At 34.9% G+C, this 18,358-nt stretch overlaps 1 protein-coding gene across 1 annotated transcript; it reads left to right on the forward strand.

Moving 5' to 3' along the window:
- Nucleotides 1-348: 348 nt before the first annotated feature.
- Nucleotides 349-18,351, forward strand: LOC121319116 (mucin-19-like; the record flags this gene model as incomplete). Its single annotated transcript, XM_041256300.1, has 26 exons — nt 349-502; nt 729-780; nt 931-1,010; nt 1,221-1,413; nt 1,819-1,938; nt 3,032-3,152; nt 3,239-3,377; nt 4,176-4,268; nt 4,687-4,759; nt 5,678-5,815; nt 6,009-6,158; nt 6,517-6,605; nt 8,860-8,986; nt 9,233-9,473; nt 9,869-9,909; nt 10,508-10,593; nt 12,939-13,090; nt 13,180-13,318; nt 13,494-13,595; nt 13,685-13,873; nt 14,517-14,759; nt 15,201-15,357; nt 16,270-16,395; nt 16,629-16,770; nt 17,629-17,654; nt 18,233-18,351. Coding segments are annotated over exons 2-26 (3,138 nt in total), but the record flags the coding sequence as incomplete, so codon positions are not given.
- Between the last annotated feature and the right edge of the window lie 7 nt (nt 18,352-18,358).

Here is an 18,358-nt window from a genome sequence, read left to right on the forward strand (position 1 = left end):
ACAACGAGGGAAAGATGGTATTCTGGCTAAAATTAAAATCACTATAGACAATATTGTAACTGTTGTGGAAAATGGAACCATTTCTGTTGATGGAGCAAAGTAAGTATTTTAAGTTTATGTTAAATAAAATATACAGAATAGTAAAATATATAAATATTTGTGTAATACAATAAATACTGTAATAAAGATAACTTCAATTACATTAAGCTAGTGCAATTGTCAAAACATACATTGTATTTAAAATATTTCATAGGAACATGCCATATCACGCTTAGTTGATCCAAGGTTGCTTCAGAATATAAACTGAATCTGCTTGTGTGTGTATATTCCAGCATTGCCATTATGACATTTACATTACTTTGGAATTCACAGGATTTCCCTTCCATTTGACCACAAATCAGTTAATATCCATAAATACGGCATTTACACAAGACTGAGGAGTAGGAGAGAATTCCTGTCAGTGCTGTGGAATAATCAGGGAAATGACATAAATGCACTTTGGGTAAGATGTCAAACTTTATCTACTCTGTACTGCAGGTTTTTATTAATGAAGCATGTATTATGGATATATCCTAACAGATGTATTGTGGGCACAAGCCTTAAGTAAGTCTTAACTTAAAGTAAAGAGATATGTTTTGTATTGTAGAGCAATGAGCAATGGGTCTTGCTATGTGAGCTTTCATAATGTCATAACAGCTCAATCGAAATTTTTTTTTTCTTTCTAATAGATGAATCTTAAGTCTGGCTACCAAGAAAAAACTAGTGGTCTATGTGCTGGTGGTAATAATCTTTTTTTTTTTTTATTTAATTTTGGGGGGGGGGGGGGGGGGGGTGGGGTGGGGTGGGGTGGAATGATGTATATTATCTTACAACTTTGTCATTACTGTAAATAGTAATATACACTTAACACTTGTTTGTTCTTCTATTTAGCAAGTAATCAAGAAAGTAAACATTCTAATGAAGACTGTGAAGACAGTGATGTTATACCAACATGTGAAGGTGACTTGCTTGTAAGTGTCAACTGATGATGCTGTACAAAGAAAAAAAAAGAATTAATGCAATGTGTGCTTTAATATCGATTTGTATTATTTGAAGCACTGTTAGTTATTTATACGAGATAGATAAGTTACGATAAAATATGTTCAGTATGTGCTTTTTTGTTTTGCAATATATGTAATCTTGAATCTAAATAAGGAACAAGGTCCGCTTTTTTGTTTTAGGTTTGCCAGATGACCATATCAAATTACTTGACTTCTTGCAGTGGACCGTTAACATCTGAATATATTAGCATTTGCCAAATGGAGTTTTGTAATGGCCTGCAAGATAAGAAACATGTGTGTCCTGTTTTTGAAGAAATTGCTCGTAACTGTTACACAGTCACAGAAAGAACCTACAACTGGAGAAAGGACTGCTGTAAGTTATTATGGAAATGCAACAAGGAGATAAACAAAGGGGTTACCCACAGTGTACTGTTGGATGCAGGGAAGAAAACAAAGCTGTTGAAGACCACAATAAATTAATTTACAAATATATTTGGTTTCCAGACTTACTGGTACTAAATATTTAAGAAACAATTGCCCTTTTCAATCACTTCTATAAAATAATCTGTCGAAATGGGCTCTAATTGTAAAGTACTGTTTACTATTTGAAAAATATATTAAACATTAATGGATTATGCCACGTTTACAGATTTTATACATATCAATAAAATGGATAACAAGCATGATAAACTCATAATTTAAATTACTGAATGATGTGTTTATCTGTGTGATATAAACTGTAATATTACTAAGCCTTTTTTGTTCTCATTTAAAACAGATACACCCACCTGCCCTGGAAACCAGGAGTTTAAAGATAATGGCCCAGCCTTCATGCAAACATGCTCAAATCCAACTTATTCCGATGAGAAACTAATAAGCACTTGCGTTTGTCCTGAAGGTAAATATATATTTAGAAATGTTTAAATCAGGAGGGTGGTGTCAAATCACTCTCAGTAAAACTCCACCAAGATATTACTCTTACGAACAGCGTTTAAGTATTTGTAAACATTTTTACTACATAAAAACAGTTTCAGAATTTGTGTTATTGGCATCACTTATTAATTATACTATATGTAAGTAGTCGTTATTATTATTAGTTTATTTGGCAGACACCTTTATCTAAGGCATCTTACAGGTGATACAGGGCAATACAAGGTTACAGTGCAAGAACAATATTTAAATACAGTGTAGTTTACAGTAGGTGCAAATACTACTAGAATACAATATGAGATAAGAAGTAACAATTTAGGATGAAGACAGTTTGTATCTACAATGACATAATAGTATTGCGGTAGTGGAAGGATAGTGCATCGGCTGAGTGTCCAGTAACATGATGCTTAGGTTAGGCAAGTCCAGTGCATAATAGGAGGGGTAGATCAAGAGATCTATAAGTGCAGACTAAGACAGGTGGGTCTTGAGGAGGTGGCGGAAGGCATTGAGATGGAGCAGTCCTGAAGTTCTCTGGTAACTGGTTCCACCACAGAGGGGCTAGGGAAGAGAAGGAGCAGGCACGGGAGGATGGAGAGTGGATGGAAGGTATGACCAGTCGGCCAGTAGAGGAGGAGCAGGGGCAATAGGGGGTGTAGGGAGACATGAGGAATTGGAGGTAGGAGTGGTGAAGAGAGTGATAGGGAAGAATAATGATCTTGAATTGAAAACAAGCAGAGATAGGTAGCCAGTGGAGGGTGTGAAGCAGAGGAGTAACATGAGAGTAGGGAGCTTGGGAGAAAATAAAACAAGCATCTGAATTTTGAATGAGCTAAAGGGGGGAAACCAGCAAGGAGAGAGTTACCGTCATCCAACCTGGAGAGTACAGAGCTTGGACCAGGAGTTGGGTGGAATAAATACTGATTTAACAGGTTCCTTCAAACTATGCATTTATTATTAAATTATTAATTAATTAATTATTAATTATTAGTAACTCTTTAAACATGTGTTTGACCCTTTTACTGACGGTGCAAGTTAATGGTTTAACTTTTTTTTCCCAAAAGGTAAAATTCTTGATGACCGCCTCGGACAAAATAAATGTGTGGAAAAAGAAGAATGCACCTGCAAATTCGATGGACAGATTTATAAACCAAACAGCACACGGTCAGGATTGTGTGCATCATGGTGAGTCCATTTAGTGCCTAAATAAATAAATAAATAATAATACTTTCTTCCAATGCATTAACATGTTTTTAACATTTTCTTATCAGCACTTGTGAAGGTGGAGAATGGGATTGTCAAAAAAAGGATTGCCTGTCAAGATGCACAGTTGAAGGGGGGTCTTTCATCCATACATTTGATGGCAAAGAGTACACATTGCATGGAAACTGCAAGTACTATGCTGCTATGGTAATTTATGTTTTAAACTTCATCATATGTATATTCTTATAAAAATGTACATTTAACATGATTTGTTTAAATTAAACTACAAACTAAAATACAAGTGTGTATTTGTATATATATATATATATATATATATATATATATATATATATAGATATATATAGATAGATAGATAGATAGATAGATAGATAGATAGATAGATAGATATAAAAAACGTATGTTGGAACTTATATTCTGATATTACTGTAGATAGATAACCTTGCTTTAATTTGAACAAATCAAGTTAAATATAATTGTGTTTGGTGTTGTTAGGTACAGTTATGTAAGTAAACAAAGCTGTAACCGTCTGTATTAAGTGTCATTATTTCTTCTTGCTGCAATATATTTGTTTGCCTTAACACTGGTTTACATATACCATTTGAGCATTTGAAATAAGCTTCAGTTCCCAAGTGACAGATCTGCCACAGCACACTACTGTTGTTACCTCCAGAAAGGTAACTTACTGCACTGAAACCTACATAATACAACAAATTACAAAACAGAACTGGTAACCGTTATTCTCCACCCTCGACAGGTCTTTTTCCTATAAGGCAGGCAGTATAGCCCCTGAACTTCCCAGCAAGGGGATGCCTAACACTGCCACCTGCTTCCCTGCTACAGTGTATTCATTTGGTAAAGCACAGTAAATGTTGGTAAACAGCAAGAATACCATGCAAATTCACCCACTTCTTCTGAATAGCTTAAAATGTAAAGGTTTCCATTAAACATTTTGTTTATTATTATTATTTCTGTATATGTTTATAGGGGGATGACTGGAAATTAATAATTCAGCTGAGTAAGTGTGCTAGCAGAATGACTTGCCTGACAAGGGTGGAACTTGAAATCACTGGTAACCAAGTAAGTATTTAGATTGAGAAGAAGTGTATTTTTTAATTAAATGGTGGGTTTGCAATGAAATGCAATTAATATCTAAGTATTGGTGCAGTCTGACACCTTAGCCTTTGCTACCTTGTTGGTCAGACGTTTAATTAGAAACAGGCTGCCCCATCCTCATATGTCCACTGGATTTAGGAAGTCATGAGTGGATACACTAGGAAATATTGTACTGCATGTAACACTGATTCAGTATTTTAACCCAGTTTAAACAAGTATCTTTTCTTTATTGTTACTTTTAAATGTTATGAACTTTATAATAGTGTTGTTTTTGTTATATAACATTCTTGTAATTTACATTGGAATTAAACTATTATCAACAGTGAACTGTTTTTTTTAAATTTTATTTAATTAAAAAAATAATAATCATAAATATTCACAGACAACCACCTACTCTTTCACTGAACAAAACATCTACATTGATGAGAAAGACACTAATGAAAGGTATAATTCAGGTAAGTAGAAAAAATGAACGTATTTTAAAAGCAGGTGCCAGGTAAAGACTAGTTTTATACCATAAAAATGTACTGTAATTTTGTTCCTTTCTACTTCAAAATAGTACCCAGTATGTGATATGCATTTAAGTTGTTTTGTAACCTTTAAATACAATTCGGGGGGCAGGAGCTAAATCGCCACTATTGCTAAAAATTAATCACCCTTTAAACCCTGCAATTCACCCTATTATCTGTATTGCTTTTTTGTTTCCACCATCCTCCTCTCCTCTTCCACTATGCTGCTCCACCTCTGCAGCAGTCTCCCATTGGGGTCAATTGAAGCTCATTTCCCAACCACAGAGGTCAGCCGCGCTGTGGTCTCACCTCCACGAGTGCTGCTCTGTGTGCCAAGGGGAAACCCTGTACTTAACTATCGACTTTCTGTGCCAGTCTCCCTCTCTGGAGACGCATTCTTTGCATGTTTATTTCTTCCTCTCTTTCTGCATTCCTGTCTCCCTGAGTGTTTCAGCCTTGGAAGTCTGGCCGCGCCGAACTCCCTAAGTATGCGCGATCCTTGTAAGCTGGGACTTCTAGTCTCCAATTTGATCTATCCACTATCCTTCTCTTTATTTCCCCTCAGGGGAAGGAATACTTGCTTCCCAGCCTTGGAGACTGATTGGTTCGGCCTCACCTCCGCGAGGGTGGCTCTCAGCGAGCCAAGGGGAAATCCTGTCCTTTTTCTCAGTCACAAACACGTACATCCCTATTTCAATTTCTAGTTGTTACTCTATCCCAGTTGTTACTCCACGCAGCCCTTGCTCTTGTTACATGAATCATTGGTGAAAGACTCTGTTATCTTGAAATTGTCTCATCAGTTTTTTCATATGGTATTTATTTTCTTAGCTGCACAATGAATGTCTTTTTGTAAATTTCTTTCAGAAAATGTGCAATTTTTCCCGCAGTCGTCATTGTACATTCAGGTTCAAACAAAGTTTGGTATGAAGATGCAAATTCAGAGAAGTCCTTTTATGCAGCTGTATGTGACATTGCCTGCCATTGCAAAGGGGGTTACAAAAGGTAGGACTGCTGCGTGGTTTACCTGTCAGTGTATTTTTTATATTATTTTCACTCTTCAACTTTTATTTACACTGAACAATGCAAAAAGAACACATAGTGATCTTGATTGTCACGCCCAAATAAAATGATTAATTACTTGATTCAACAATTCACAGACTCATATGTTTATTGTTATTATCCATGTAATCTTTAGGGTTGTGTGGTAACTACAATGACAAAAGTGATGATGAATTCATGGCAAGCAGTGGAATTGTGGAGGATTCCAAATCCTTTGCCAAATCCTGGAGAAGACAGACACAAGAGTGTGCCGAGATCTCTCCCATCTGCATAAATACAGACAATGGTAAGAATGTCATTCCAAAAACAGGCATTTCTTGTTTTTTTTTTTTTTTTTTTGGCAGCATAGTATTACAAATGTAAATGATTTATTTCCTTATGACATGAAGTGTCATCAAGCTATTAAACAGGCATTGGTCAAATATCTGCTTGTGTTTTTTTAGTGATTTAGTAAAGTGACTGGCTGCAGATGAGCGCAAAAAACAGATGCCACATCTACAATGCACCTGACATTGTAATTGGGCTTGACTAACGCATACTGCAAATGGCAACAGATTAGCTACTGTATGGTAAACTGTTTGAATGGTCTCTCTTTCTTGAAATGTTCTGATAGTCTCAAGAATAATATTTTTATGTTATTGCAGAAAAATATGGAAAAGAGAAATGTGCCTTCCTGAAGGACTCTGTATTTGCTAAATGCCATTCTCTTGTCGATTATACACCTTTTCTCGAGGTAAATCATATAATTGTACGATATGGCAAATGACAAATTTCCATTTACAAATGTATTAAAAAAAAAAAAAACAATACCAACATTCAACAGAATGTGTATTTTGAACTGAATTGTGTACTTTTTTTGTAATGAAGTACAGTGGCTTTCGAAAGTATTGACCCCCCTTAGCATTTTTCCAATTTTGTTGCCTGACAACCTGGAATTAAAATGGATTTTTATTTGGATTTCATGTAATGGACATACACAAAATAGTCCAAATTGGTGAAGTGAAATGAAAAAAATAACTTGTTTAAAAAAAATTATAAAAAATAAATAACGGAAAAGTGGTGCGTGCATATGTATTCACCCCCTTTGCTATTAAGCCTCTAAATAAGATCTGGTGCAACCAATTACCTTCAGAAGTCACATAATTAGTTAAATAAAGTTCACCTGTGTGCAATCTAAGTGTCACATGATCTGTCACATGATCTCAGTATGTATACACCTGTTCTGAAAGGCCTCAGCGTCTGCAACACCACTAAGCAAGGGGCACCACCAAGCAAGCGGCATCATGAACCAAGGAGCTCTCCAAACAGGTCAGGGACAAAGTTATGGAGAAGTACAGATCAGGGTTGGGTTACAAATAAATATCCGAAACTTTGAACATCCCACGGAGCACCATTAAAACCATTATTAAAAAATGGAAAGAATATGGCACCACAACAAACCTGGCAAGAGAGGGCCGCCCACCAAAACACACGGACCAGGCAAGGAGGGCATTAATCAGAGAGGCAACAAAGAGACCAAAGATAACCCTGAAGGAGTTGCAAAGCTCCACAGGGAGATTGGAGTATCTGTCCATAGGACCACTTTAAGCCGTACACTCCACAGAGCTGGGCTTTACGGAAGAGTGGCCAGAAAAAAGCCATTGCTTAAAGAAAAAAATAAGCAAACACGTTTGGTGTTCGCCAAAAGGCATGTGGGAGACTCCCCAAACATATGGAAGAAGGTACTCTGGTCAGATGAACTAAAATTGAGCTTTTTGGCCATCAAGGAAAACGCTATGTCTGGCACAAACCCAACACCTCTCATCACTCTGAGAACACCATCCCCACAGTGAAGCACGGTGGTGGCAGCATCATGCTGTGGGGATGTTTTTCATCGGCAGGGACTGGGAAACTGGTCAGAATTGAAGGAATGATGGATGGCGCTAAATACAGGGAAATTCTTGAGGGAAACCTGTTTCAGTCTTCCAGAGATTTGAGACTGGGACAGAGGTTCACCTTCCAGCAGAACAATGACCCTAAGCATACTGCTAAAGCAACACTCGAGAGGTTTAAGGGGAAACATTTAAATGTCTTGGAATGGCCTAGTCAAAGCCCAGACCTCAATCCAATTGAGAATCTGTGGTATGACTTAAAGATTGTTGTACACCAGCGGAACCCATCCAACTTGAAGGCGCTGGAGCAGTTTTGCCTTGAAGAATGGGCAAAAATCCCAGTGGCTAGATGTGCTAAGCTTATAGATATATACCCCAAGAGACTTGTAGCTGTAATTGCTGCAAAAGGTGGCTCTACAAAGTATTGACTTTGGGGGGGTGAATACTTATGCACGCTCAAGTTTTCTGTTTTTTTGTCTTATTTCTTGTTTGTTTCACAATAAAAAATATTTTGCATCTTCAAAGTGGTAGGCATGTAGTGTAAATCAAATGATACAAACCCCCAAAAAATCTATTTTAATTCCAGGTTGTAAGGCAACAAAATAGGAAAAATGCCAAGGGGGGTCAGTACTTTCGCAAGCCACTGTATATAATTGACAGCTGTGTATTACAACAATAGGCTCACAGGCTTGTTCATCCATGAATAACACTGTGTAACAAATAACTGTAAATACAGTATAATCGTAAATCTCGAAAAACTACTCACTTCTAAATCTTTTCTAGTCATTTTTGTATTACTTTAGTATAAATACATGTTAATTTGGATTCATATGTTGTTTTTTTCTGACTTTATGTGAACGTAAAGACACTCATTTGCTGTTTTCCCATTGGAAATAGTGATATTTTGAAATATCACTGTCCTGGTCACAAAAGCAAAGTTTGCGGGGAATAATAGCCATTTTCTATACTTTTGAGGCATAAGCAATTAGGAAATAACACTTACTACCCAGGAACAAAAATTGTGTTACATAGTGCAATTAACATGGTCAATGTTTTAGTAGTCTTGTGTGTTTAAAAATTAACATTAAAATCTTTGATTGTTGTTTTTTATTCCAGAAATGTATAAGTAGTGCAAAATGCTGTGCCAATCCTGCAGAATGCATGTGTGTAGCACTGGGTAATTATGCAAAAGCCTGTGCTGCTAAAGGCTTGATTGTGGAAAACTGGAGAAAGGACGATTGTGGTAAGTTCCATTTTCTTTGAGTGTGTATTGTAAATATAGAGAGTTTTTTTTTTAGTACACCTACACAGCTTGCAGTGGTACTGTCGATTAAACCCTGAAAGCTTTGTCTTGACATGCAGTATGGTTGTCAGTCTTTAAATTCAGCTTCATAAGTGGAAGTAGCAGTCATTTTACTGGATAACTGAAATGTGTTTAATGTGTTAGTTGGCCCTAAATCCTTTTTTTTTTTTTTTTTTTTTTTTATAGATGAGAAATGTTCTAACAATCAGCAGTTTTCATACAACATGAAGGCCTGCAATAGTACATGCCAGTCTCTATCAGGCTCTGACTTTGCCTGTGAAGTGGAAGATGTCCCAGTTGATGGGTGTGGCTGCTTAGAGAAACATTTGAACAGCAAAGGGGTGTGTGTTCCAGAAACTCAGTGCCCGTGCTATTATGGTCAAACTCCAGTTAGTCTGGGGCAAAATGAAATTGATGGACATTCCTGGTGAGTTTCTTCCAATATGTATTACCTACTCATTAATTCAAGTCCTCCAACTAGTACCTCAGCTTTTTATTGGTTTGTTTGTATGTCTGTCTGTCTGTCTGTCTGTCTGTGTGACTGAATCTTCTACAAACTTTTTAACATACTTCTAGATGTCATATACATTTTATGCAGCTATGTATGCACATTCACTGGTTTTGAAAATTGCAGTTTTCATTTACTTACAAAAAGTGTGTACACATACAAAAATAGTTAAAAAAAATAATAAAATAAAGTCTAATAAATGTTCCAGTGTAATTTATGTGGTGGTGGTACGTGATGTGTTTATAAGTACAATGTGCTAAACAGAAAGTACACTGATGTTTCTGCTTCAATTTTTTTTTTTTTTTTCCCCCCAGTGTTTGCCAAAATGGAAACCTTGACTGCAAACCACTGAAAAGTATGTTGTATAACACGACACATACATACATATTTTACAATCATATAAATCAGCTATTTGAAATATTAATGAGTAAGGTGTATAATAATTTTGTACTTTTGATGTGAAGTGGTGTAAATTTGTGAGAGGATTTTTCTTTGTCTCCAATCTTCATAATCCAAGTTCACTTACATCCGATTTCACGTAGTCCGAAATGTTAGTGCCGACCTGGTTTTGGGCCGAGCTGACTTTGAACCAATGTGAATGGACAATCCTAGTCTTTTTTTTTTTTTTTTTTTTTTATACTGTTGTTATTTATGGAATAATATTTTACCTATGTTTTGATTTTTAATGAGGAATTCTCTTTGTCTCCAATTTTCATCTGAACAGATCATTGTGGTCGCGAAAGCCAGCATGTAAATTTGTATTACATATTAGCTGAACCTATTAAAAGCAATCACTGGAAAAATTGATACATCTTTTTAGTATTGTGTGAATTAGCAGTGCAAAACAATATTAAAGTGCTAAGGAAGCACACTTTTCCCTCACAGAATAATATGTGTATGTGTCCCACTCTGATACTAGGTGACTATAACTTTTACTTTGTTTATGTTTTTAGACTGCACAGAGGGAAAGAATTATATCAAATGTTCTACATATTCAGGCCCAACGTCTGGAAAAACATGTGAAAGTCTAAATTTACCAGTAAGTAAAATTTATAAAAAGGGTTCTTTGATAAACAATATAAAGAGCAAAACATTTTAGACATTCATATATTACCCACCAGTATACAAGTCATTTATTATTTACATTTCTAGGAATATGAAATTGAACGTTAAGCAAGTAAAAGAGAAAGATAAAAAGTGGAGGAAACACCTGATTACAAAGTAGATTAACTGCTATACAGTTTTAACACTTTAAAGTTTCTATTTTTTATTATTCAAATTTTCCAGTACAATGTTTATTTTATACAAATATAGAGTAATAGATTATGAATAATAACATAGATAAGTTCATTTTAATATACATAAATCGGTATATAATATGGAGCTTTATACCACTCTGCGCTGTCTTCCGAGGCCCACGTTATTAATATCTTTTTTTCATCTACGAAATATCACTTGCATTAAATCATCTTTGTCAATGTTTGATGTGGAGAAACTGACACATGCCTTCATTTCATTGAGAATTGACTACTGTAATGACTTGTTTACGGGTGTTTCCACTAATGTTCTTAATAGGTTGCAATACATTCAAAATTCTGCTGCTCGAGTTTTCAGAAGAAAAAGAAAGCATGACCACATAACACCAGTTTTAGCATCTCTTGTGGTTACCAGTTAAATATTAAACCGAATTTAAGATCTTACTGCTGACCTTAAGGCCTTGAATACACTGGGTCCATCTTACATCAAGGATCTGCTTTGCTGCTACATTTTTATTGTATTTATTTTTATGTATATTTATGTATTTTATGTCTAATTGTAAAGCGCTTTGTAATTTATTTTAATGAAAAGCGGTATACAAAATACCTATATTATTATTATTATTACCACAAGCATGGGTATACCTAGCGTGGGATACATTTTTGTTATTCCACTTCAGTGGATAACATAACACTGCCACCGGTATATCTGAAATTATTACAAATGTCTATTGTTGTTTTGATTTGGACTTTGATTTCCTTGAGAACGAGTTTAGTCAAGAAATGCACATTACTGATCTCCCTGCGTCAGACTCATCCGAACAGCCTGCAGCCCCTTTATTACCACCGGTAATGATAGGAAACAGAGAGGCTGCAAATTGACAGACTGAGCTCAAAGTTCTATCTAAAGATGGCCAGTAACAGGGTTTGAAATAAATCTGCGTCGAAGCACTGTCTGTTGATAGTGAAAGTAAAGACCCGCCAGGTATATAAGTCCTTGAATTAATCGATTTAATATAAAAAAAGGAAAAAAAGTTAAATTTTATTGCTCTTTATTTTAAATATGTACTTGTGGTATTAAACAGAATACTGAATGATCATTCATGATATATGGTTTTTAATCCCCTTCGGAGCATGTTCTTACATAAACCACCCGTCTGGACTCGTGATTTACTGGGACATTCTCCTTTGCCAAATAAAAACCTAATACCATGAACTATAATTCAGTATGTATGTTTGTGTGTGTGTGTGTGTGTATACTCACATATATATATATATATCTATATAATATATTTATATATATATATATAGATATATATATATCTATATATATATATATATATCTTACTAAGAATCTATTTATATATACTTCATGTTTCATATTATTTAGCCTAAATGTATAATTATGCATTTCACCTTTTATTTAAATAATTAATGGTTTCCATATTTTAGTAAATCAATTTAGCTTTCCCCTATCCTCTTGTAGAAGTTGTTCAGTATTAATAAGTCATATAATTTTTCCACTCTAAAATTTAAGGTATCTTTCTTTCCATTATTTAAATATGGTATTAGTTTTTTTTTTTTTTTTTTTTTTTTACTGTTAAAGATGCATGTGATGTTATACAGTATATGTAAGGGTCGTTGTTGGAAAGGGCTACCATTAATAAATTGCCTTAATAAACAATGCTTAGGTATTATATTGTAACAAGTGTTGGAAGCTTTGGCTGTAGTATTAGGAACTTGTTCTCACAACAATTGGACTTTCATATATGATCAAAAAGCATGAACAATATTTGTATCATAAATTATACATTTTGGACAGGATGCAAAAATATTGACTTGAAATGTATCTAGGTTTGCTTTCATGTAGTAAATAAGACTAACAAATGTACACCAAATTAATCTCAGGTTTTCACTGTCAGTAATCTGATGAAAGTGTGTCCACATTCTGTCCCATGTATGTTCGGATATGAGGATACCAAGATCTGTTTCTCAGAATGTTTTTGCAGTGTTAATTTTCTCAGTTGACACTAACAGCCCTTTTGTTGCATTAGTTGAAAATACTTTAACAACACTTTTTAATAATACATTTTAGATAGACCAGACTCAAATTGTTCTTCTTTTATAGGCCAGTGATAACTGTGAAAGTGGCTGCTATTGTCAAGATGGATATTATGAAGATCATAAAGGCAAATGTGTTCGTCTGGAAGAATGCACATGCTCGTTTGGAGTCAAAACCTACTCTGCAGGGGAAACTGTCACAAGTGGATGCAATAATTGGTAGGGTAAAACATGTTTAAAGCAGTTTGAATCAAATAATATCTACAAATGTAAATACATGTAATATTTCTAAATCTGTGTTTGTTCAGCACTTGCACCAGGGGAAAGTGGAGTTGTACAGAAGAAGAATGCAAAGGAAAATGCCAAGTTTATGGAGATGGACACTTTCAAACCTTTGATTTAAAGTGGTACAGCTACGATGGGAATTGTGAATATACTCTTGTAGAGGTAAGGATCTGTGCATTTCTAAGAGATTCACAGCTACCAACTTCATTTTTGTTGTTGCTGGAAATCAAGCGTTTTCTATTCATAATACAAGTATATTCAAATATGACTATTTACATCAGCCCTTTATAACAGAGATTTTGGTTTCAATGTGACCATGTAATTTTATTGATTTTAGGACTACTGCGGGTCGAATGGTACTTTCCGAATAGCAGCAGAAAGTGTTCCTTGCTGTGATGAAGCACTTACATGCTCAAGGGCTATTAAAATTAACTACCAGGTATGGTGGGAATCTTTATTTTTATCTGAGTTGAGTTTTTTTTTTTTTTTTTTTATACCAGCTGTCTAATATGATTTACAATTATACAGGGTGAAGAAATAGAATTACGAGATATGAAAATTTTAGAAAAGAGATCAAACAAATGTGAGGCCGGGACAGCGACAAGTTACTCTGTTCATACAGTGGGCCTCTACCTAATTATCACTCTGACAAATGGCATTACATTGTTGTGGGATAAGCACACACGAGTAACAGTTATACTGGACCCCAAATGGAAAGTAAGTCGCAATTTACATTTCACTTTTTAATTGAACAAGCAGTATATGATACACCCAATAACAAGTTTATCTGTATTGTATATGTATTTGAAGTTGGACAAGCAGTTCTAAATGGGTCGCCACAGTCCCTCATTTACCTTAAGTGATTATTTCTACATGGTACTAAACAAGTTCCATTTTAACTTGGAATTGTCTGTCGTTAATCTTGAATTTGTATCTAATAACAATAAAGATTTTATAAAAAGACCTTGGTATTCATGATTTCTATGAAAGATAAGAAATTCCAGACAGGACTTGTCTGTAACAACATTTTAACTATAGCTCACTTTTAAACCAGGATCAACACCTGTTACAAACACAGGTACAGGATTTATTAGAATGTATTAGTATAGGTATACATGATTTCGATTGAGGGTGTTGCAGCTGTGGTACCATTCAGTAAAGCAAAAATTCTAAAGTGGTATTTGATCTGACACTTTCAGACAGAAGGGGTACAGATTATTATTTTTTTTTTTTAAGGATAAAAAGTGTGAAATTAACCTTTTTTTTGATCATCTTATCTTTTTCAATGGAGTACCAAATTGTTCTCGTCTTTACATGTCTTAGATAGTTTAAATTGCACTTTTTTGTGTGTTATTTGCAGAATAAAGGTCTCTGTGGTCTCTGTGGAAACTTTGATGGGGACTCTAAAAATGACATGATAACCAGAGGAAAATCAGAAGTTACAAAAGTGGTGGAATTTGGCAACAGTTGGAAAGTCAATCCCAATTGTGCCAATACAGTAAACCAAACATCCCCCTGCGAGAAACACTGGTACTGTAGTGCATGGGCAGAGAGAAGGTGCAAGATCATTACTGATGAAATCTTTCAAGAATGTCATAAGAAGGTAAATATGTAGTGCAGTTATTGTTTTCTTCTCTAGAACCTAAGGTCTAGATTCCCAAAATTTTTACTCCAAGTCATCATTAGCTCTGAACCCAAGAAATCAATTTTGTTAACGCCCCTTATAGACAACTTTTGTTTACATGAACTTTGTTATTTTATGCAAATAAAAGTTTGTAAAAAAAACCACTCAACTGCAGGGTCTGGTTTCTGTAGATGTATGTGATGACTCAGTGACTTTTTTTATAGAAAATAAAAAAATCTAAAACAAACACTTCAATGATTTATTTCGAGGATTTAATCAGTACTTAATTTCTTTGGGAAAAGTTTACTTGAAATAGAAACGTATTTATTGTTAAGGGATCAATAAAACAATAATAAACATATAGTTAATCCATGGTTGGGTTTATATTTTACTCTTCGTTGTGCATTTCTTTATGTTTAGGTGGACCCCCAGCCATATTATGATGTTTGTGTAAAAGAGTCATGTGTCTGTGAAATGGAGGGACAATACCTTGGATTTTGCACAGCTGTTGCTGCATATGCGGAGGCCTGCAGTGAAGCTGATGTTTGTATAAAGTGGCGGAGTCCAGATTTGTGCCGTATGTATTGGTGCCCAAGTGCTTTTTTACATTTTTTTTTTTTTTATTGTAACAACAAATAAATACATTAAAGTAAAAGAAAGTACTTTAGATTACACGGGTGTAGATTACAGGGAATGAATAACCATGTCATTACATGTCATGGTTTTTCATATTAACTACTAGTGTAATAAGTGCGTAGTTACATGAAATGGCTTGTGTTTTATGATATATTTACCACTAGCTTTTTTCTTGCACTTACATGAGTAAGGTGTAATATTATTTAAAAAATGTAAATACAAATGAGGATTAAGTTACTAAAGAAAGTAATTATAATTTTTTTAAATCTGTCATTCCGTAGAACACATTAAATCAATCTACATAAATGGAAAAGTATTTATTTATTTAGACAAGACGGGTTTATAATAAGGGACAGTATAGAAAGATACAGAAGATATCCTTGCACACATAAGCGAGCTGAAGTGTGTACACAAAGAAATGTTGATGTACTGTTTTACTAGAATCTGTAATGACATGTTATAAACCAACAAGCAAAATCTCTTTGTTATCTTAATGACTTAATTACTAATTAAATAGCTTCAGTGTGAATAAATAAAACCATAAAGCCAGGTGCGACCCACATACTAACAGGTTTTTATTTTAAATTTTCTATGGGAAACAAAATGCTTCTAGTTGTGTTGTATTTTATACAAATATAACACACCGAAACTATAGCTGTCTTTACAAAGTTATTTTGTAACCTTTAAGTTGATTAATTTGCATAGAATTTAGAAGTGATAAAGAACATAGCAAGTAGCCATCTCCTAAATGAGAACAAAGACATTTTTCTGATAACTGTACTACATTAAGAAGGTAAAACTGTTGTAAATAAATTAAACAATTGTATAGCTAAATGTTGTGATTTCATTACAGCTGTATATTGTGACTATTACAATGATCCAGGAAAATGCAGTTGGCATTACAAACCTTGCGGAACGATTGCCACAAAGACCTGTGGTAATAACGGGGCTTTCAAGAAGTTCTCTGCAAAGCTTGAAGGTAAATTCTTTGTTATGGGTCAACCTTGGTACTGAATTATTTAGTAGCACTATAAATCATTTGTTACTGAGATAAATATGTTAACTATCGTGCTGCCCTATTGCAGTGTGATGTCAGAAAAGCAGGGCCAAACTTTTCTTTGGTATGAAAACTGCTTGACAACAGGGTAAACGTAGTCACTGATGTTTACAGATGTCTTACTAATTCTGCTTCAATCTTTCTATTTTATGTAGGCTGCTATGCAAAGTGTCCAGACAATAAACCTTATCTTGATGAGAACACAATGCAGTGTTCTGCTTTAGAAGACTGCACCTGTCTTTATAATCAAATAATGCAACCAGGCGAAACCATACAAAATGACTGCAACCAAACTTGGTAAGTTATTTACATACTAGTATGATTTAAAATACAGCTGTGATTTTTAATAAAAAATAATGTGTTGCTGCATTAAACAGTTCACTGGCTCCACCATGTCAAACATTTGCACCATCAATACCATTAAGCCAGTATTTGCAGTGACTCTGAATGGGCAAGTCTCACATTCCTCTACTGTTGGGAGAGTGTTTCATGCTGTGAGTGACTGTGTTTCTTTGGCCCACTTGCACTGATAGCCCACATTTATCTGAAATTACCATAAATATAACTATATATTTTATTTATTTATTTTTAGTTTAGTCGTCGCCAATTTTTTTACCCGTTTTTTTCTCCCCAATTCGTTATGCCCATTTATTGTCTGTATTCTTGGCTCTTTGCTCGTAACCCCCCCTGCCGACTCGGGGAAAGGAGGCTGGAGCATGTGACTTCCGAAACGTGCTCCTGCCAATCCTTCATTTTACACACTGCGGATCTACAGTGAGACGACCAGACCTATAGTGCCAGAGGATAACACAGATCTGGAGGCCATATCGGCCACAGGGGTCGCTGCTGTGCGGTCCCGTGCCGACCTAAGCCCTCCCTACCCGGGCCTCGCTCGGGGCAGCGCTTGTGCGCTGCCCCCTAGGAACTCCCGGTCACGGTCGGCTGTGACATAGCCTGGACTCGAACCTGTTATTGGCCACATCTGCGTGGAGCGCCTTTGCTGGATGCGCCACTCGGGAGCCCCTATAACTATATATTTTTGTATTATTATTGTTTATATATACATTATTTCATTATTTTATCATGCTAGCATTGGATAATCATCTTCCACTGCATATATGATTAACTTGTGCACATTTTTTAATTTTTTTTTAGTAAATGCATAAACGGTGTGCCGATATGTAAGTACTTTTCATTACTCAAGTATATCATGAATAGAGGAAGCAATCCTGTTTGATATATTACCATCATCCAGCAGAAAAATGTGACTAATTCTAAAGATGCAGATTTATTTACAGTATATCTGTCCACAAGTCTCTGTAACACAAGTTTATCCCTGGTATCTAAGGTAAAACTATATACCGCTGATAACCTTTTTGAGGACAATAAAACATATTTCAAAATGATGAACAATTACATAACTGTACTTAAAAGTATGTTAATGAACTATTTTACACAAAGTAACTTTATATAAAGCCCAGGCTCAGATAAATGACTGGTTCAATGTCATGTTTTGAAAATGAAGTATTATTGGTTATATACAATATGTACATATCAGTATATTACAACATTGTTTCTGAACAGTTTTTTAGGATGTATATTTCTCATATCTGTATGCTATCCTGTGGTGTTATTTGTATGTATTTTCTGGAAATAACTCTGGAAATAATACATTTGAATAGTTTAATTTATACTGTTCTAGCCAATGTTAATACACTTTATTAAAATATAATATAATTTGTTAATTTACTATTTCTAGGCACAGAATTATCAACAACCACACCCATAACAACCACACCCATAATAACCACAACTATAGAAACACCAACAACCACACCCACAACAACCACAGCTACAGAAACACCAACAACCACACCCACAACAA

This window comes from Polyodon spathula, chromosome 8 (assembly GCF_017654505.1).
Source record: "Polyodon spathula isolate WHYD16114869_AA chromosome 8, ASM1765450v1, whole genome shotgun sequence".
Classification (NCBI taxonomy): Eukaryota; Metazoa; Chordata; class Actinopteri; order Acipenseriformes; family Polyodontidae; genus Polyodon; species Polyodon spathula.